The sequence below is a fragment of the Macaca mulatta genome, chromosome 3, assembly GCF_049350105.2.
Source record: "Macaca mulatta isolate MMU2019108-1 chromosome 3, T2T-MMU8v2.0, whole genome shotgun sequence".
Classification (NCBI taxonomy): Eukaryota; Metazoa; Chordata; class Mammalia; order Primates; family Cercopithecidae; genus Macaca; species Macaca mulatta.
The window spans coordinates 7,681,276-7,703,277 of NC_133408.1; the positions used below are offsets into that span (position 1 = coordinate 7,681,276).

Below are 22,002 nucleotides of genomic sequence, written 5' to 3' on the forward strand. Positions count from 1 at the left end.
CATGGCACGTGTATACATATGTAACAAACCTGCACGTTGTGCACATGTACCCTAGAACTTAAAGCATAATAATTTTTAAAAAAAAGATTATTAAGCTGATAGCAGATGTGATTGGCCTTATCATCCCTACCCGAAATCAAGGTTGTCATATGGTTTTTCCAGGCATCGTGGATGAAGGAGTATTCTACATAATAGTGAAGCATGAAATAATCGTTCATTTCATGTAAAGCAGAAAGTCATCACTTACCTTGGGGACGCCGAACCACAGTGAGATTTACAGTTGCAGACTTGCGGGCCTTCGGGCTCTTCCAGGTAGCCACACATGTCAAAGTCCCATTGCTCTGTGGGGTCAGAGCCAGGATGCTCACTGCACTTTGAAGGTCGCTGGGCTCCGGAACAAAATAATAGCTTGAATGGCTGACCAGGAGACCGAGTTCCCAGGAAATATTCGGGAGCCGGGTCCAGTGCGAGGCTCGACAAGTAACTTTGCAAGGCTCATTCTCAGCGACTACAAGATTAACATTGGGAATGAACAACTCTCCCATAACTAAAGAAGAAAAGAGAGAAACACACTGAAGACATGACTGTGACTCTCACTTCTAAGTTTTCTTTTTCTCTCTCTTTTTTTTTTTTTAATTTTGCTTCAAATTACGTTTTGTGAGACCTATTTTCCCAAGCCCAAAGGGGCTGTGTCTCTACTGGGAAATCTTAACTCAGATTTTATCTGGGTCTTTTTTGCACACCTGCCAGGGTCTCTGAAGAAGGTGAGGTTGCTCACAAGAAAGCACAAAGTTACACAGAAAATGCTTCATAAAAGTCAGAAACCAGGGGAAATAATTATATGGGAAAGAAAAGGGAGAGTGCGTGCCATAGGAGGCTATGCAGTACCTGAAGTGAGCTACAGAATTATCTTGGGCTGTCCAGGGAGCAAAGCGAAAAAGAGAAACGAGCTTCACCTTCTTCTCACTGTGACGAGGACACAGCCCAGAGTGGGACGCAAGTCTCCCCTGGAGTTTTGGTCAATCAGATACATTTTTATTTCTTTCTAGGGGCATATGGTCTTAAACATAACTTCTTAGGATATTGCCTTAACACAGGTTTCTCATTACAAATTAAATCAAAATCCAATCTAATATTTACAGAAATAACTAACCCAAATCATGTGTCAGAATAACTTGGATAGGTTATTTTTTATTAAGAACACTCTTGCATAGGTCAGCATTCATACTGAAAACAACCCATATGAAAATAATACTTGTTTTCACAAGTGTGACTAAAACAACCTGAAGATTGGCCCCAGTAAAGACAGCGTTAGTGAAATATATATATATATACACACATACATATAAATGTCCAAGCAAAAACATGCTGAAACTCTGGACTACACAACATAAGGGAAAGAATACTAAACTAAGAATCAAAAAATTTCTTCCCAATCTTGGTTCTGCCAGAAAATTGTCATCACTTTGGGCAAGTCACTGAATTTTTTTGGCTCTCTTTGTTGTACTTACTGAATGAGATAGTTTGACCAGATCAACACTTCTCAAACATTTTGGTTTCAGTACCTTTTACACTCTTCAAAATCACTGAGGACTCCAAAGACCTTTCATTTATGTGAGTTTTATCTACCATTTATCATATTTTACATTAAAGTTAAACAATTATTTTAAAGTATATATTTAGAAATAATAATTTATTACATGTTAATTTTGATTAACATATTTTTATGGAAAGGAATCACACTTTTAAACTAAAATAATAAGAGGAGTGACATTGTTTTATACTTATATAAATCTCTGTAATGTCTGGCTGGATTCTCATAGCTGTCTCTTCATTCAGTCTGTTGCAATATACAGCCTTGTTTGAAGGATATAAAGAAAACCTAACTTCACACAGATATGTAGTTGGAACAGTGAGGAGTATTTAATAGCTTTGCAGATAATTGTGGATATTCTTGATACTGTACCAAAACTTACTTTTCTTTTTTTTTTTTTTTTTTTTTTTGGAGACAGATTTTCACTCTTGTTGCCCAGACTGGAGTACAATGATGCCATCTTGGCTCATTGCAACCTCCACTTCCCAGGTTCAAGCGATTCTCCTGCCTCAGCCTCCCGAGTAGCTGGGATTACAGGCATGCACCACCATGCCCAGCTAATTTTGTATTTTTAGTAGAGACAGGGTTTCTCCATATTGGTCAAGCTGGTCTCGAACTCCCGACCTCAGGTGATCCACCCTCCTCGGCCTCCCAAAGTGCTGGGATTACAGGCGTAAGCCACTGCACCCAGCACTTTTTTCTTTAAGAGATGGAATTTCACCATGCTGCCCAGGCTGATCTCAATCTCCTGGGCTCAAGTGATCTGCACGCCTGGGCCTCCCAAAATGCTGAGATTACAGACATGAGCCACCGTTCCCGGCTGAGGTTTCTTAAATGTTTTTTACACAGTGGAATCTGAAATTCTATCAAGGAACTTTCATTTTCTGTTATGTTAAAACCCATTGCACTATCTGGCACTTTGAATGGACCTTTTATTCTTGCATGAATTTATTACACTTCAGTCATCTGGAAAATGCTGTTCTGCTGAGTCATGCAGACCGTCCCAATGTACAGTGGAAAGTTCTCCTGTGCACTTGTAAGAATAAGAATGAAAAAGGCCACAATAATACGAATCTTCATAGTTCTGCTGAGTCATGCAGACCTTCCCAATGTACAGTGGAAAGCTCTCCTGTGCACTTGTGAGGAGGCTGAAAAAGGCAACAATAATAGGAATCTTCATATTATTATGAAAACAATCATGACTTCACAGACCACCCTGAAAGGACCTCAGGGTGCATCGAGGAGTCCCCAGAGTACAGTGAACTGGGTCAGCTCTGAAAGATTTTTTGCTCTGAAATGTTAGCTTCTCAATTATTCCTTCCTGAATATTCCCTTGGAATAAGAAAGGAAGTTTTGCTAATTCAAGGGCTACTGTAAATGCAACAAGGAGAGGAGAAAGCGTTTGTCCCTTAAGTCTAAAGGATTTTGTGTTTGTTTTGTGTGACAGAGATGGTTTCAGATGCCAGAACTGGGAGGAATGATATTGTCTCAGTTAATAACAGAAACTTTTGAACTCAAGTCCTTGCAGCCCTCAAAACATAAGAGGTCTAGAATTTGGTGTTCGATTGACTGGTGGATAAGGCAGCAAGTGGAGCAACTCAGCAATCTGAAGGATTTCCTTTTTCTGTGTACAATTGGGATTCCACCTTCCCCCACCAGCTTTCACAAAGGTTATCCAGTAGCATGACGAACACTTTATACAAAAGTGATACTAGAATATTCCCATGGACTTCAGATGACTCAATTTGGAGTTATATCATCTCTATTTTGTTGACATATAAGGAGGGGGAAACAATCATAAAATAATTCATGGTTGTTTCCTCTTTTTTCAAGATTCTTTCTCCCTTGAGGGAGACCCTGTTGCTCAGAGAACATTTGCTCCTCTAGGAACTAAGTACCATTCAGAGCAATGACACGAGGATAAAGGGATGCAGTTCTGTCCAAGCTCTATAGGTTCCTCTCGCAATATCTTGGAGACGTCTTTGCCTCCTCTAAATGCTTGCTCTTCCATCTGTATTAAAACTAAAAACTACCATAACTACCAATATATAAAAAGTCATGTTGGGGGATTCAGACAAATTTGTAGACTTGTGACTTTGGGAAAACATGCTGCAAAACCACATGGTTTCTGAATGTGATGTGTCATAAGTATAGCAGTAATAAGCCATGCCTGTGATCCTGTTTCCCTGCTCCAGAGATGCCCTCCTTCTCTCTTGCTTTCCCATTCTGTCTACCATCTACAGACCTGGAAAGTACATCTTCAATGGCACCTTCTCCATGAAATCATCCGTGAAGGCTTTATTGACTCTGTCAAGCTCCCCTCTTGATTGGAACCCGAGTTTGCCTCCCTTCCATCTCACTTGCCAGCATCTGGGTGACTGGCATCCCTATTATTTGTGCAACTTGCATTATCCACTCTTCTTGTGAGGTTTTAAAAGAAAGAAATTGTGTCTTATTCCATTCCTCTTTGAGTCACTCTTAAATACCCAATACAATAGCATCGGCCGGGCGCGGTGGCTCAAGCCTGTAATCCCAGCACTTTGGGAGGCCGAGACGGGTGGATCACGAGGTCAGGAGATTAAGACCATCCTGGCTAACACAGTGAAACCCCGTCTCTACTAAAAAATACAAAAAACTAGCCGGGTGAGGTGGCGGGCGCCTGTAGTCCCAGCTATTCCGGAGGCTGAGGCAGGAGAATGGCGTGAACCCAGGAGGCGGAGCTTGCAGTGAGCTGAGATCCGGCCACTGTACTCCAGCCTGGGCGACAGAGCGAGACTCCGTCTCAAAAAAAAAAAAAAAAAAAAAAAAAAAATACAATAGCATCCCAATACAATTGGGAACACAATAAATAATAGCAAATGGCCATGCAGTGATTGCTATGCACCAGGTGTGGTAAAGGCTTTACATAGACCTGCTCATTTGACACCACAGCAGCCCTATGATGAGGACACTAGGACTCAAAGTCATTAAGTAATTGTGCCCCAGGTCACAAATTGTCATAAAGCAGTAACATGGACCCAGGCAGCCAAGCCCGAAGTCTGCACTCCTGACCACTAGAACACTCTGGCTCCCATCTTAACGTGCAGGGAATTAAATCAGACAGGACTTTGGAGTCATCAAACCATCTTTAGTCATTTTTTCACCCGATCCACACAGCAAACCCTTGAGGTGGGCTGGGAAGATTCATCTCCAGGTTAAAAATGAAGAAATTCAGCCATCTCAGGGGTCTGTCTGATAGATAACTGATGAAGCCAAAACCAGAATTTATATCTTTGATTCTTTTTTCCTCTGTTCTTTCTCTTACATCACAAATTATCATAATAAGAATCTGGTCGTGCAAAATAGGCCAACAGTCCTAAATAGCCTTATAAAATCACTTATTTAGAAAATACAATTGTGCCCCTAATTAAACTACACAAAATTAAAAACACACAAAAGTAAAGACATACCGATTTAGCTAAATTTCTAAAGGAAGCAAACATTTTTTAAAGCACAAATAGAAATAGGTAAACATATCTCCACCAAAGGTTATGAAATCTGATTTAATAGCAACATAAATATGAACAAAATCTTTGGGAATTTCTCCAGACAAGTAAATACATAGAGATAAGAAAGAATTTATACGATATAATATATCCTCTTATAAGAAATGCTGCCATAGAAATCAGGAACTCTCTATCTTTAAGTAGAGTATAAATACACTTGTAAAGAATGCAAAGTGACTAAATTTTGGTACGACTCTTCCAAATCTTTGTAAAGCATCCTTTTCCTTTTTTACTGTGAAACATTATCTTCAGTGCCTCCAAATTACCTCTAAAATGAAAAATAAGCTATCTATTATTATAAATTTTGTTTATTCTTTCCTTTTCTCTCAATGACGATATATTTAGTGAACACACAACTTTGACTGTAGTAACTATCCTACTGTAATTGAAGGCAGGGTACAGAAATAAGTTGGGGGGATTCTGCTGGGAAGACGAAAAAGTTAAAGCGTACTTCAGAGTTGATAAATGATGTAAGCAGAGAAATATGGTCATGTACATGGAAAAACTAGAGAAAGGGCAGTGATTGCCAACTGTCTCTAAATCAAAGAAAAATGACTGCGACTAGCCCCAGAAGAATTGCAGGATATATTTCCAGAAAGGCTATTAAATACTGAAATGGATTCAAAGGGGAAGTGATAAAATCTGTCTCTATTAGTCTTAACCAGAAAAAAAAGAAGGAAAGCTAAGATGGAAGGAGAGAGGGAATGAAGCAGGAAAAAGGGAAAGAAGGGAGGAAGTGAGGAAGAAGTGGGATAAATCAACAAAACAATAAACATTAGTCCATCCAGAATAATTCTAAGCCTATTGCCAACTGAAGGCTAGAGCACATAGGAGGGAAGAAAGAGATGGGGAGAAGGGAAGAGGAAGGGAGGAGGCAGGGAGAGCATGAGGGAGGAAGGAGGCGACAAACCACAAAGCATTCATCAGTTCAGAATGATTGTACGTCAACACCAACTGAAGGTAGACCACATCTGCCATCATACGCAGCATGAACTTTAGAAGGTTCTTCCTGCCCTCTGACATTTAACCCGATGGACTTCAGATGTGGCATTCAGAAGCCACCTGCATACACACCTTGGACTGTAAGGGAAGCAGATCCATGCAGGCGACTGTTCTGGAGGCTGCATCTGATGTTCCCCGAATCACTGGGCTGCACATTGTGGATGATCATCTCCGAGGTGAAGTTCCCACCCTGGTCGTACCTCTGAGAGGTGAAGCGGTCATTGGTGATGATGGGCTCCATGGGCCTGATGCTCAGCACCACCATGTCATTGAGAGCCCACATGATGAGCTTCCAGCCCTGCGAGACAGTGCAGTTGAAGCGAGCCTGGGAGCCCTTCAAGACTGTTACATTTTGGGGGCCTTCTATGACTTCATTACCGGATCCAGAACCTGGAAGGCAGCCAATTTTTCAAGTTGGTAAATGAATGGATCTCCATAAATCAACTGTGTGCTGTAATCCTTCTGTATTTATCAGTGGTAACCCCCAGGGTTACCATCCAGTGGCTCAGACTCTGTGTCTTTTGGATCCTAACACCAGCTCTCCCCGGCAGATCAGGAGCTTCCGGTGGAAGCCATGGCCATGCCCTCCTTTCCACTCTACCCCCTAACTCTACAGCTGTATTGGGTTGAGTAGTATTCCTCCAAACACATGTCCACTGGATCCTCAGAATGGAACCTTTGAAAATAGGGTCTTTGCAGATGTAATTAGGTAAGGATCTCAAGATGAAATCGACCTGGGTTTAGAATGGGCCCTAAATCCAATCACAGGTGTCCCTGCAAGAGAAATGCAGAGTGAGATTTGAGACACAGAGGCCTGCGGAGAAGAACACCATGTGAGGATGGATGCAGAGACCGGAGTGATGCATCTACAAGCCAAGGAATGCCAAAGATTGGAGCAACATCAGAAGCTAAGGAAGAGGCACGGAAGACCCTCCCTCAGAGCCTCCATAAAAAACCAACTCTGCCAACTGGCAACATCCCAGGATTGGCATTCACAGCAGTGGGGCTGGGACCCAAACTCAGACCTTCCCGCTCTGAATTTCATCCTCTTTTCTCTTCTGATGTCATTCAGAGTTTATAGCAGGAAGACACCCTGGCACACCACAGACCGTGGCTTCTCCTCATTCGTGCCCACCCTATCAATGAGACGGCAACACGTCCTACTACCTTCTAGTGTTGTGGGATCCCTGTGGGTGAACCAGGTAGCCTGCCATCATATACACTGGGTAGCACCCAAAACTGCAGCTCCTCCCTTTCCTTCTGTCTTGTAAATTGCAAGGTAGGCCAGGCGCAGAGGCTCACACCTGTAATCCCAGCACTTTGGGAGGCCGAGGTGGGCGGATCACCTGAGGTCAAGAGTTCAAGACCAGCCTGGCCAACATGGTGAAACCCCGTCTCTACTAAAAATACAAAAATTAGCCAGGTGTGGTTGTGGGTGCCTATAAGCCCAGCTACAGGAGGCTGAGGCAGGAAATCACTTGAACCCGGGAGGCAGAGGTTGTGGTGAGCCAAGATCGTGCCACTGCACTAGAGCCTGGGCAACAGAGCAAGACTCTGTCTGAAAAAATGGCACGGCAGGTTCTAAAAGAATCTCATTATAGCCCTAAAGGTTTCTGGGGAGGAATCACACCGTTGGACACACAGTAGCACATTAGCACTTCACCTGCGTACCCAGGCACATCATGGGGGCCAAACTGCCCCTGCAAGAACGACAGGTGAAAGGGAAGGAGTAAGCCGCCACCAGGAACAGTTCCCTCCAGAAGCAGGACCAGCAGGCGAGGATGCCATGGTGGAGGAGGGGCCCACTGGCTTGGGAGAGGCAGAACTGAAGAAGGTGAGAGTTCACTAAGGCTAAGCCAGCGTTTGGATAAACATGATTACTACTCTTTGTTTTGTCCCCGGACATCATTTAAAAAAAAACAGAGAGAGAGAAAGTATGACTTTAAAACACAACTCAGATTAGGTATTCTCCCTGACCTCACAGCAAGTCTCTCTGATCCAAGATCTCTTTGATCTTTGATTTTTGTTTTAAGTGTGAGAAATGGAATTTAAAAACAATTCCCCCAGGGAAGCCGCAATGCCCTTTCCATGAACTCTGAATTGCTTGTTAAGAAGAAGAGAAAATAGCCAAGTCTGCGCCCCAAGGGTCCATGCTGTAATAACCACACTCCCCCTGCACTCCCACCCTGGGTCAATGGCAGTCGAGTGGACAGAGCCTAGCAGGGTGAGTGTGGGGATGATGGATGGGTGAGCCCCAGCCTTACCCAGTGAGAAGCCCGGGCCATGCAGCGCCAACAGAACCAGCATCCCTCTGAAACCACAGTTCCTTCCAATGCCTTGTGAGAAGTGCTGAGATTATTTCACTCCAAGGCCAATCTTTATGTACCCTGGAGGCCACACGTGTCACTACGGAATCATACAATCTGTGCAGCCCACATAACCCTATTCTGCAGCTGGGAGATGAAAAGGAGGAAGGAGGGAGCTGCACCAGATGGAAACTCCTTGACTTGGATTCGACTTTCAGGTGAAACAGGAGGTATCCAACTCTAAACACCAAATTCCCCTGACTGTGTTACGTGTGTTTAGCTAGGCATTTAGCTCTAACTGTTTAAGAGCCGCAATGATCAGCATTTTTCTACACTGCAAGGTCAGGCAGTGAGATGAGGAAGGCTAGCCAAACATTTCTTCAGAATAAACACTGGAGGAAGGTTAATGTCCTTGCTAGAACAAACCCTAAGTAAACCACGCTACAGCTGTGCCTCAAGACTCAGGAGCCGTATTTCTGGTCACTTTAGGTCCTGGGAGCTCATCCCTCTCTCAGCTGTGTCTTATCGGCGGTAACCTTCCCCTATACAGAATAGGAGAAAACTGTAAAGAAGACCTTGAATCCAACAATTACCTGCCTCACTTAAAACCTCGCTTTCCTCTTTCCTCTCCCTTTTGCTTTATAGAGCAGACAGTCAGATGGGGGCAGAGCACTGGGAAAGATCAATGTCTCCTCCTGCCTGGGAACCTCCCTGTGGCCACTAGCTAAGGTTGTCACTAAGGACCGAAGGCTGATCTTTTTCTTCTCTTGCCCAAATTCTTATCTAAGGGGCTGGGGAGTCCACCTTACAAACCATAAAGTCTCATCAGAGGGGTTTCATTGAACCCTATATAACGCGGCCTGCTTTCCAACCTGATTCTGGCACAGCGTCACATGACAGGTAAAGAAGTGGTCCATAACAACTGCTTATGATTATGTACTGAGGGAATACACATGTTGGTTGAGTTCTATATAACCCATTATACAGTAGGCAAGGTGGCAACGAGAGGGCTGGGAAGAGCATTACGCGTGCACACACAGGTCGATAATGGATATTCAGAGTGATATCTACAAATGAAAATGACTCTACCCATAAGACTTTCCAACATGAAGCATTTGAACGCTTTGGTATCCATTACAAATTTGCATTAATTACAAATTTGGGGATGGACATTCAGGAGCTCTAGAATTAGCCCACATATACTCTCCTCTCCTGAAATAGCCACCTCCAGGCCTCAACCCAGATCCTCCATGCCCTCAAAACAGCACATATTCCTCAGCATTTTTTTTTTTTTTTTTGAGACGGAGTCTCGCTCTGTTGCCCAGACTGGAGTGCAGTGGCACAATCTCGGCTCACTGCAAGCTCCGCCTCCCGGGTTCAAGTGATTCTCCTGCCTCAGTCTCCCAAGTAGCTGGGACTACAGGTGCGTGCCACTACACCCAGCTAATTTTTTGGATTTTTAGTAGAGACGGGGTTTCACTGTGTTAGTCAGGATGGTCTCGATCTCCTGACCTTGTGATCTGCCCACCTTGGCCTCCCAGAGTGCTGGGATTACAGGCATGAGCTACTGCAACCAGCCTGCCTCAGCTTTTTCAGGAAAAAGTGTCTCAGAAACACTAGACCCAGCGTTCATCCATTGCCCACCAAACCTTTGGAAGAGTTTTTTGTACCCATGGCTGAAATAGGCCCATACAATGCCATATGCCTAAGATGTATATTGAGGGTGGTTTGTTAACCCTACAGTCAGTCCCTAAGCTCTATACAAGCAGGGACCTTGTCTTCCTCTCCATTCTACAAACAAATGTTTAACAACCACCTCTGGAACACTTTGCTTTGCTTGCTGCAGGCCTTTAGAATATCTTCATCCCCAAACACATTTTGGCACCACATTCTGGTGCTCTTAGATTTAATGTATAAACAGACCCAAAGCCAAAATGTCACAAAACAGTTCTTAGGCAGGCAACACGCTCTGCTACTGCCCATTCTATTTTATCCATTTTATTCTTTCAAACACTGTCATGGCCAGAATTGTAAAACACAATGTCTAGCCACCTAAAATAGAGTAGATATGTTTGTAAAGTACAAAACATGCAAAATGTGTCTACACAGTTAGAAGTCAGAATGATGGGCCGGGCACGGTGGCTCAAGCCTGTAATCCCAGCACTTTGGGAGGCCGAGACGGGCGGATCACGAGGTCAGGAGATTGAGACCATCCTGGCGAACACAGTGAAACCCCGTCTCTACTAAAAAAATACAAAAAACTAGCCGGGCGAGGTGGCGGGCGCCTGTAGTCCCAGCTACTAGGGAGGCTGAGGCAGGAGAATGGCGTAAACCCGGGAGGCAGAGCTTGCAGTGAGCCGAGATCCAGCCACAGCACTCCAGCCTGGGCAACAGAGCGAGACTCTGTCTCAACAACAACAACAACAAAAAAAGAAGTCAGAATGATGATCACTGGGAGTGGGGTGGAGTGCCTGGAAGGGAGCTGTCCATTGAAGGTTCTTGGCCTCAACGTCGATCATACAAATATGCTCGCTTTGTGAAAAGTCACCCAGCTATACCTTTATGAAATGTGCCCCTTTCTGTACGTCTGTTATTCTTCAAATAAATGCCTTCGAGTCACTGCCATCAGGAATGCAAGAGGAGTTTACTATCTAGTTGGGAACACAAAACTAACACCCCCCTGAAGCAATGGAAACTAAACAAACCTAATGAAAACCAAAGCTGGCTGTGAAAACCCCAGTTCCTCCCAGCACCCCAGACTATACGCTATGCCTCTCGCATAGAAAGTAGTCTGACCAGGAGACCCAGGCCTTGCACGCAGGAGTTCACTCCAGCTGACACCGTTGGAGAGCGCTGGAGTGTGTCACACACAACAGAACCCTTCCCCTGTCAGTAAATGGAAACTGGGATTCTCGCCCTGAAAATGGCAAGGGTTAGGAGGCTTCAGGGAGGAGGTGATTTCTGAGTCAGGTTTTCCTTGAAGGCCAGAGAGAAATTGAAGAGGTGAGAAACCAGGGAGGGGAAGGAACATTTCAGCAGGTGCAACCACTTGTGGGAAGGAACCGAAGGCAGACTCCCAGGACAGTGATGGCCCCGATGAGGATGGGGGGAGATGCCATGCACCTGAAGGACCGTTCTGGGAGTCGAGTCGATGCAGGAGGAAATGGGTCACACAGAAGAGGTCGCCACGGGAAGGTCTGCAGTGGGAAGTGGCTGAGAAAGACTCTTCTGGCAGTTGTGTGTTCCAGAGGCCTCCTGTGGCCCTCGTCTTCCCCCAACACTCCAAGCAGACATTGGTGAACAGCCCACAAAGCTCAGGCGACCCCTACCTGCCAGCCCAGCCAGGACGACCAGCACGGTCAGGACAGCTTTCCCGTAGCTCTGCACCTCCATATGTTCTCCCTGGCCCTGGGAAAATAAAGCGAGCAGGTAACCGCCCATCACTGACGAGCATCTACTGTTCAGAAGTCTTCTGTGCCACCCCTCCCCCACCCCCCAGCTGGTGTGTGCCCGTGGACACGTTAGATTGGCACATCACAGTGTAGACAGTGGCAGCCTCTCTTGGGAAGTGTTAGAAAGCACAGGCCGGGTGCAGCAGCTCACACCTGTAATTCCAGCACTTGCTGAGGCAGGTGGATCATCTGAGGTCAGGAGTTCGAGACCAGCCTGGCCAATATGGTGAAACCCCATCTCTACTAAAAATACAAAAATTAGCCAGGTGTGGTGGTGTGTACCTGTAATCCCAGGTACTCAGGAGGCTGAGGCAGGAGAATCACTTGAACCCGGGAGGTGGAGGTTGCAGTGAGCAGAGATCACGTCATTGCACTCCAACCTAAGTGACAGAGCGAGACTCTTAAAAAAAAAATGCACATTTCTGGGCCCACCTCAGACCTCCTGAATCAGAAACCCCTGGGGTGGGCCCAGAATTTTGGATTTAAAGAAGCCCTCCAGGTGATTCTGGTGCCTGGTCAAATTTGAGAATAACTGGATGAAATGGTCTTACCCCACCCGCAAGCCCACCTGCATCATGAAGGGATGCAGATGGTGTAGACTCACCTCTGAATGACTGACCAAAATGCAGAGCATGGGCTTATTACATTTGTTTCAGTCACTAATCCCTGAGAAAAAAACTCCTGCCTTCATGAGTTCACAGTCTCAAAAGGGAAGACAGGCAACCAAATGAATACATAGATGACATGGCCTATTAGAAGGTGGCAATAGGTGTGGGGAAAAACAGGACAAGGAGGGGGACCAGCTACCACTTCAAACAGGGTGCTCAGAGAAAGGCCCCCGCGAAGCTGCACCACGCACAGCGAATGAGGTTAGACAACAGCCACCGCACTGGACACCTACAGGAAGAACTTTCCCAGCAGAGGAAACAGCAGGTGCTAAGGCCCTCAGGGGGACTGTGCCTGCTGTGCTTGACCAAATGCAGAGAAGGCTCTGCGGCAGAGCGAGGGGTGGGTGGACGGAGTGAGGTCAGAGATCAGGGAGGTCAGGATAGACGGGGTAAGGCCTGGCCAGACCATTGACAGCACATGAGGATTCTTCCATGTATACCTTTTATTCCTTCCTTCCAACCCCCTTTGTTCGTTGATGTCCTCTTGGTCACCCTCCACCCTTGCATTTTTTTCTGTTTGCTTTTTTCTCTTCCCTAGGAGACGCTTATCCAAGACACTCACCAGTACTGTTGTGTCCTCCTGGAAGATTCAGGGTTAGATCACCTATGTCACGAACCACCTGCAAAACAACACTCCTCAGCCTCAGGAAAGGGTCTCTTTATTGCAAACATTCCTCTGCAGCACCAATGAGTGGAGTCCAGTGACCCGAACGGTTCTCATTTCAGCTTTGGCATCTACACACATTCCACAGCCCTGCGAGGCTAGTCCACCCATCCCTCCAGAATATAAGGTGCCAGGTCCCATCAGGGACTTTGAGGAGAGACTTTCTAATGTGCTGACAACACACATCCATGGCTCCAGTCTCCTTTCGTTTCGATAGGCCCTGGAAGGCAGATCCCACAGCTAACCCAGAAACAAAAAATACAAGAATTGAAACCGTGATGGGAAAACCACTGCCACACCTTGATCTGCGGACATCTCACCCAAGTTACTGAATGAAACCCAGAGTGTCAGCGTGAAGGACAGCAAAGATGCTCAGGCCCGTGACCCGCGTTTAGCATTTAAGTGCATTACTGGTATTCACAGCCTCGAGAAAGAATGTGGGGTTTCCACCCCTTCATTTCTCCGAGGTCTTTGGAAAGCAAAATTCAACATATGTATCAAACTATAACTACTCGTGTCTGTAATTTTTTGTTTGTTTGTATTTGTTTGTTTGTTTGAGACCAAGTCTCACTCTGTTGGCCAGGCTGGAGTGCAATGGCACGATCTCGGCTCACTGCAACCTCTGCCTCCTGGGTTCAAGCAACTCTCCTGCCTCAGCTTCCCAGGTAGCTGGGAGTACAGGCACCCGCCACCACGCTGGGCTAATTTGTTTTTGTATTTTTAGTAGAGACGGAGTTTCACCATGTTGGCAAGGCTGGTCTTGAACTCCTGACCTCAGGTGATCTGCCTGTCTTGGCCTCCCAAAGTGCTGGGATTACAGGCATGAGCCACCACTCCCAGCCTGTAATTTAATATAAGGTTTAAAATACGTGTGCTGCAGCAACATTTCATTGTGGGACCCAGCCCCTTGCAATAATCTACCATAGACTCAGCAAATCCCTACAAATATGCCTCAGTAGCAAGTTGTACAACAGCTGTATACAAACCAAAATGAAATCACAGCCTTCCCAGATTGATCCAAAATCTGGAATTATGAAGTGTCAAATAAATCATTCACTGATTTTTAAGGTTCGATTAACACAACTCCACAAGTAGTCACCTGGAACGTCAGGCTCTAGCAGAGGATGAAAGAGAAATTGAGTCATCTAGTTATTAAAAATTACATATTTTACCAAAAGCAGACACAGCCAAGTGTGAATCCAGTGTTATAGAAAACAACGCAGCAATAGATTAAGGTATGTTAGGAGAGACTTCTAGTCCCTGACAAGCAGGTAGAGTCAGGCAACAGACTAAGAACAGATTGCTTAACTTACTCAACACTCCATTCTGCCAACATCCTCACATGTCATCTGCATTTCATCTCTGTATGAAAGAAGAATCTAGCAGAATCACAGGGCAGACAGTGCAAAAACACCGTCAGAGCTCCAGGAACCAAGCAGTGAGGTTGCTACAGATATGGATTTGAGAGGCGATAGCATTTGAAGGGCGTATGCAGTTGGAACACTGTCATAAAGCTGATTTCAAGTTTAACTGAAATCAGACAAGCTGCTTTAATTAAATAAAGACATATGCCAGGTATTGTTCATTAATATCCCTGTAGGGTAGTCTGAACAGGACTTGAGATTTAACTTCTCATTCATTTCATTATAGCAGACTTGAATTACCTACACTTAGTTGAAAAATCTTTTTTTCTTAAAGTCTTTAGTCTTATTAAATTGTATTAAATAGACAGGATTAGCCACCCACCAATTCCTCCCTGTCCTGACAAGAGGCAAACACACTCAGAAGATCAGCCAGGACTCACCAAGCTAGTCCTCTCAGAAAGAAAATTGGTGCATTTGAGATCTCACTTAGCCCCTTATTTTTGGATTATTGGAAACAGCTTGATAATGGAATCTTCAAAAGTGCCAGAAAATGTCCTGTTTGGGGCAACAGCAAGAAGCTCAAAAACAAACAGAATAGGGGACAAGTGCCTGCTCAAGTTTGGTGGGAAACAGCCATACAGATTCCTCAGCAGAAGCCTTATAAGCCAGAAGGGATTGAAGTCCTATCATTAGCCTCTTTAAACAAAATGATTGTCAGCCAAGAATTTTATAGCCAGCAAAACTAAGCTTCATAAATGAGAGATAAAGTCTTTTTCAGACAAACAGATACTGAAGGCATTTGCCACTACCAAACCAGCACTACAAGAAATGCTAAAAGGAGTTCTAAATCTTGAAACAAAAGTTTCATATGCACCAAAATAGAACCTGCTTAAAGCATAAATCTCAGAGGGTCTATTAAACAGTAACACAATTAAAAATAGAAGTATCTAGGTAACAACTAGTATGATGAATACAACAGTACCTCACATCTCAATATTGACCTAATGTAAATGGCCTAAATGCTCCACTTAAAAGATACAAAATAGCAGAATGGATTAAAAAAACAAAAATACACCAACCAAATATCTACTGTCTTCAAAAGATTCAGCTAACACCTAAGCACTCACATAAACTCAAGGTGAAAGGTTGGAGAAAGATATTTCACACAAACAGAAACCAAAAGCAAGTAAGAGTAGCTATTTTTATTTCAGACAAAACAGACTTTAAAGCAACAACAGTCGGAAAAAAAAAAAAAGACAAAGAAGGACATTATATAGATAAAAGGATTAATCCAACAAGAAGATATTACAATCCTAAACGTATATGCACCTCAGATAGATAGCAACACAATAATAGTGGGGGACTTCAATACCCCAGTGATAACACTAGACAGATCATCAAGACAGAAAGTCAACAAAGAAACAATGGACATAAACTATACCCTAGAACAAATGGACCTTACACATATTTACAGAACATTCTTCCCAACAACTGTAGAGTATAAATCTGGAGGCTTCACATTACCTGACTTCAAATTATACTACAAGGCTACAGTTACCAAAACAGCTTGGTACTGGTATAAAAATATGCACATAGACTAATGGAACAAATAGAGAACTCAGAAATAGAGCCAAATACTTACAGCCAACTGATCTTCAACCAAGCATACAAAAAAATAAATTGGGGACAGGACACCCTATTAAATAAATGATCCTGGGAGAATTGGCAAGCCACACGTAGAGGAATGAAACTGAATCCCCACCTCTCACCTTATACAAAAACTAACTCAAGATAGATGAAAGACTTAAATCTATGACCCGACACTCTAAGAATTCTAGAAGATGGCACCAGAAAAATGCCCTGGACATTAGCTTAGGCACACTCCAAAGCAAGTGTGCCTAAGCTCAAGACCTCAAAAGCAAATGCTTTGAGACCTCAAAAACAAATGCAATAAATAAACAAATAAATAGGAGCTAATTTAAGAAGCTTCTGCACAGCAAAAGAAATAATCAGCAGAGTAAACACACAACCCACAGAGTGGGGGAAAATATTTGCAAACTATGCCTCCAACAAAGGACTAGTATCCAGAATCTACAAGGAACTAAAACAAATCAGCAAGAAAAAAATAAAAAAAAAAGAATAAGTCCATCAAAAAGTGGGCAAAGAACATGAACAGACAATTCTCAAAAGAAGATATACAAACAGCCAGTAAACATATGAAAAAATACTCAACATCACTAATCAGGGAAATGCAAGTTAAAACCACAATGAGATGCTGCCTTACTCCTACAAGAATTATCATAAAAGAAAAAGCTACAAATGTTGGTGTGGATGTGGTGAAAGGGAATACTTTTACACTGCTGGGAACGTAAATTACACAACCACTATGAAAAACAGCAGGAGGTTCCTCAAAGAACTAAAAGTAAAACTACCACCCGATCCAGCAATCCCATTCCTGGGTATCTACCCAAAGGAAAAGAAGTCGTCATATGAAAAAGACTCTTGCACATGCATGTTTATAGCAGCACAATTGCAATTGCAACAATACGAAACCAACCTAAATACCTGTCAACCAATGAGTGGATAAAGAAAATGTGATACATATACACCATGGACTACGACTTAGTCATAAAAAAGGAATGAAATAACGTATTTTGCAGCAACTTGGATGGAGCTGGAGGCCATTATTCTAAGTGAAGTAACTCAGGAATGGAAAACTAAACGTCATATGTTCTCACTTACAAGTGGGAGCTAAGCTATGAGGACACAAAGGCATAAGAATGACACAATAGACTTTGGGGACTCAGGGAGGAAGAGGGTGAGGGATAAAAGACTGCATATTAGGCACACTGTACACTGCTCGGGTGACAGGTGCACTAAAATCTTAGAAATCACCATTTAAGAACTTATTCATGGAATCAAAAACCACTGGTACCCCAAAAACTATTGAAAATTTTTTTAAGTAAAGAAAAAAAGAAGAAGGAAATAGCTGTAACAAAAACCGTGTAAGGGGCTAATGGGCTCCCTGGACACCTCCACGGCTCAATAAAAAGGCGCTGGCATTTCTCCTGCACTCGGAAGACTCCAGCTCTGAACACCTTGCATTCAGGGCCTGCCTTCTTGGAACCTCCAGAGACTTCGGGACAATTCTACTTTCCCTAAGGCATCTCATTAGAGGGTGGAAAAGGCATTTACAAGCTTGTCCAATGAACGGCAGACGTCATGAGTCAGTCATTTCCAAAAGCCCAGACTTTCCCACTGCACAGTATCTCCATGTAACAAAACTGCATTTGTACCCTCGAAGTCTGTAAAAGTTTTTTAAAACTTTCTATTATTTGAATCCCGACTCCCCCAGCCCACCAAATTTCAGCCTAGTCTCAGCTTTCAACCCATCCCAAGAACAGTTCACTGTGAAAGCGACACTCACTGATCAGAAACCATCTGGAATTTCTGAACTCTCAGAGAAGTCCACGCTTGTAGTTTTTAACCCTGTGGAAATTGGAAAGCGAAGATCATGTGTGTAAACGTCCAGCACTTTCCTGGGAAACTCAGATAACGGCCTGTATGGGGCTTGAGGGGCCCTGTGGAGAAACTCACTTGACAAACACCTGTCACAGGGGAGCCACAGACTGGAGTCGTCTTACGCCAGACGACAGGTAAACCCTCTGGAGAGCTTCAGCAAAGGAGCTTCATTTCCTAAAGGCTTCTTCGTGGCTGTGGTCCTCCCTCCACACAAACGTAAGAACACACTCTTGTCTGGCCTCTAGAGAGTCCTGATGCTGCCTCACCAGAACCAGAAGTTCCTCACGAAATGTCTCTGTCACATCACAGGCTGTGTTATAAACACGGATGTGGCCTCACACCCCAGGGAGGCAGAAGCTCTTCAGAATGCATATTTCCTAATTAATCATCAGCCAGAGCCAGCCCCAAACAGCAGTCAAACACAGGAAGTCCAGGCCCCCGGGCTGGGAATGCAGAGGCCTCAGGGCCAGTCTATCCTCTCCACTCCGGCCTCCACTCCCTCGTCCTCCTCCTCCAAGTCCTTCGGAGTCAAGGTCCTGCTCAGGCCCCACCCTGGTCCTCTTCCACCAGTTGCCTGGCTGACTGACCTTGCCTCCAGCAAAGACCCAGAGGCTGGTGGAACTGGCTCCTTCTCCCAGCCAGGCACCTTGACATCCACAAGAACAAATTCTCTTAAGAAAGAAAAAAGTCCTGAGGGTGCGGCTTCTGGATGAGACAGCCATTAGGAGTAAGTGTGGTTTCCTTGGCGTTTGCTTGATGACTGGTGGGTAAGGCAGAGCTCCAACTCCCCACCCCCCAATGCTGGGAGATGAACACAGGGACAAGGCTTTGCAGAGCACTGTGACAGTTCTAGAAGACTGTGTCCCAAGATCCTGATGTTCAGCACCATACTGAACTGTCTGCTTTTTTTTTTTTTTTTTTTGGAGACAGCGTCTTGCTCTGTCACTCAGGCTGGAGTGTGCAGTGGCGCGATCCTACCTCACTGCAGCCTTGAACTCCTAGGCTCAAGCGATCCTCCAGCCTCAGCCTTCCAAAGTGCTGGGATTACAGGTGGGAGCCACCACACCCAGTGAAAGGTCTGCTTTTTTAATGGTCCTTTTTGATAATCTTGTCAGAGAACTCAGAATCAAGGATTTCTGCATGTAACAGGCACCAACGGAAGATACAGCTCACACATTTAAAGACCAAGAAACAAGCAAATGGGGCCGGGGGAGGCGGAGAATGCTGTTCCTTCCAGCTGAAGGTGTGGAAGGAAAATAAATCACGGGACCTCAAAATCCCTAAGCCAAAGGGAGAAAGTCAGGCTGGGAACTGTATCAGGAAGACCTGCCTCCCGTTTTATTCCTAAATAACGTAGCTATAAAGACGAAAAAGCTACATACATCCCTCACAATTTGCCCATGACAAAAATCCCTTGTGGGCCTCAAGATCTTTACCTTAAAAACAGCTCTGTTGAATTTCACCCTGGCAATGTAAACTGTAGCTGATCTTTGCAGGTGTGGAGCAAAGGACAGAACCCAAAGTCCTCTCTCTGCTCACCTGAGACAGATGTGTATCTGATTGCTTTCTCTGCCCTATTGCTTACATAGAAATACAGATTCACTGAGTCAGACCAAGGCATAACTGACTAGTCCTCTACCCCTCTCTCAGGTGTAAATTGTGTATTCAGTGAGAGGCTGATCAACCTTGTGTCTCTTGTCTACCTATGACTTGGAAGCCCCCTTACTTGGAGGTATCCCACCTTTCCAGACCGAACCAATGCACATATTACACTCATCGATTGATGTCTCATGCCTCCACAAAATGTACAAAACCAAGCTGTGCCCTGACCACTTTGGGCACATGTTGTCAGGGCGTCCTGAGGCTGTCACAGGTGCGTGTTTAACCTTGGCAAAATAAGCTTTCTAAATCGATTGAGACTGGCCGGGCACGGTGGCTCACGCCTGTAATCCCAGCACTTTGGGAGGCCAAGGTGGGAGGATCACCTGAGGTCAGGAGTTTGAGACCAGCCTGGCCAACATGGCAAAACTCCATCTCTACTAAAAATACAATAATTAGCCGGGCATGGTGATGCGGACCTGTAATTCCAGCTACTCGGGAGGCTGAGGCAGGAGAATCACTTGAGTCCAGAAGGCGGAGGTTGCAGTGAGTGGAGATCACGCCACTGCATTCCAGCCTGGGTGACAGAGTGAGATTCTATCTCAAAAAAAAAAAAAGAAAAAAGAAAGAAAGAAAAAATCTATTTGTCTTTCCAAAAGAAACCTATTTGTTCCTTCTGTAGGAAGCCTTTCTCCCCCTTCTCCTCTCCTACAACGTTAGATATATAAGCCTTTAACTCTTTAACTCTAACTATTAATGAGCCAGCTACTTCCTTTGTTGGCTCTCACATGCATAAGGCATAAACATTTTTTTTCTCCCGTTAATTTGTCTTTTATAAGTTTCTTCCACAGGCGCCAGGTGCTGAACCTAAGAAGATAGTAGAAAAGTTAATTTGTGTGTGTCATACAATAACTAGACATTTGTTTCATTTGTATCCTTTTTGTCATCCAGTGCAACTTTCTCAGGATGACTTCAGCTGCACGTCACAATTCAGTCAGTGCTGAGGCTTACTTATAACCTCACTGGCTGTTTTCCTGTCTTCTGGTGGAACTTCAGTTGACCACAACCACTCCATTAAAATAAAAAAATTATAGTGTAAAAATCATTCCTTTTCACAACTGGCACATTATTTGCTAGCTTCTATAAATGGACTTGTGTTCCCCCGAAATTGCTGTGTTGAAGCCCCCACCCCCAATGTCCTGGTATTTAGAGATGAAGCCTTGGAAAGGTCATAAGGTCCTCAAAATGGAGCCCTCGTGATGGGACTCGTGTCCTTATAAGATCTCGTTCTCTTGAGAGGCCAAAGCGGGCAGATCACAAGGTCAGGAGTTCAAGACTAGCCTGACCCATATGGTGAAAGCCCGTCTCTACTAATAACACAAAAATTAGCAGGACGTGATGGCATGCGCCTGTAGTCCCAGTTACTCACGTGGCTGAGGCAGGAGAATTGCTTGAACCCAGGAGGCAGACATTGCAGTGAGCTGAGATTGCGCCACTGTACTCCAGCCTGGGCGACAGAGTGAGACTCCATCTCAAAAAAAAAAAAAAAAAAAAAGATCTTGTTTTTGTTTTCTCTTCACTTGCATACTCCAAGGAAAGGTCATGTGAAGACACAGCGTAAAGGAGGACACCTGCAAGCCAGGAAGAGAGCCCTCACCAAGACACTGACTCTACTGGCACCTTAACCTTGGACTTCTGGCTTCTGGAACTGGGAGAAATGAATGTCTGCTACTTAACCCGCCCTGTTTGTAGGATTTTGTTATAGCAGTCCAAACTGACAGACAGTAGCGCTTCTTCCTCCACAGAAAATGGCCATATCTGAAAATCTGGTATAGTCATCAATTCTAAATTATGAACATTTAATCCTTCAGTGCTTTAGTGTTAAAAGCCATTTTTAATAGGAATCAGTTTTTGGGTTTTTTTTTTTTTTTTTTTTGCCTAAGTTTTTCATGTGCACTCTGTGTTTCTCTGGTTACTCCTCACTTAAACCATTTTCTTTTCGGGGTTGCCTTGTCCTTGGACACTAGCACTTAGCTGAAAATATCACACATTTAGGAGTTGTCACCCTAGCTCAACTGAATCAGAAGAAAAATGCAATAGGAAGCCTATTTGAAAAATGAACTGAAAGCACAAATTATTTTAATGACCTAGACTTCCTATCTATCCCTGTTAATTTATGGTTTGCTCAAAGAACTCTAGAATTTTAGGTGAACAAAATTTTAGGTGGTCTTTTGCCTGGTTCTGTGGGTTTCCTTGTGTTGAATTTCCATCATCCTCATTAACTTG

At 44.2% G+C, this 22,002-nt stretch overlaps 1 protein-coding gene across 2 annotated transcripts in view; it reads right to left on the reverse strand.

Annotated features, from left to right (window-relative positions):
- IGSF5 (immunoglobulin superfamily member 5) overlaps nt 1-22,002 on the reverse strand; it is a 101,178-nt gene that overhangs the window by 52,286 nt on the left and 26,890 nt on the right. For both annotated transcript variants that reach the window (XM_077995739.1, XM_028845320.2), the window contains exons 2-5: nt 13,130-13,187; nt 11,777-11,855; nt 6,214-6,531; nt 248-547 (exon numbers count right to left, since the gene is read on the reverse strand). In XM_077995739.1, the coding sequence (XP_077851865.1) occupies nt 248-547; nt 6,214-6,531; nt 11,777-11,840 (682 nt within the window). In that variant the 5' untranslated portion in view covers nt 11,841-11,855; nt 13,130-13,187. The remainder of the gene's footprint in view (nt 1-247; nt 548-6,213; nt 6,532-11,776; nt 11,856-13,129; nt 13,188-22,002) is intronic.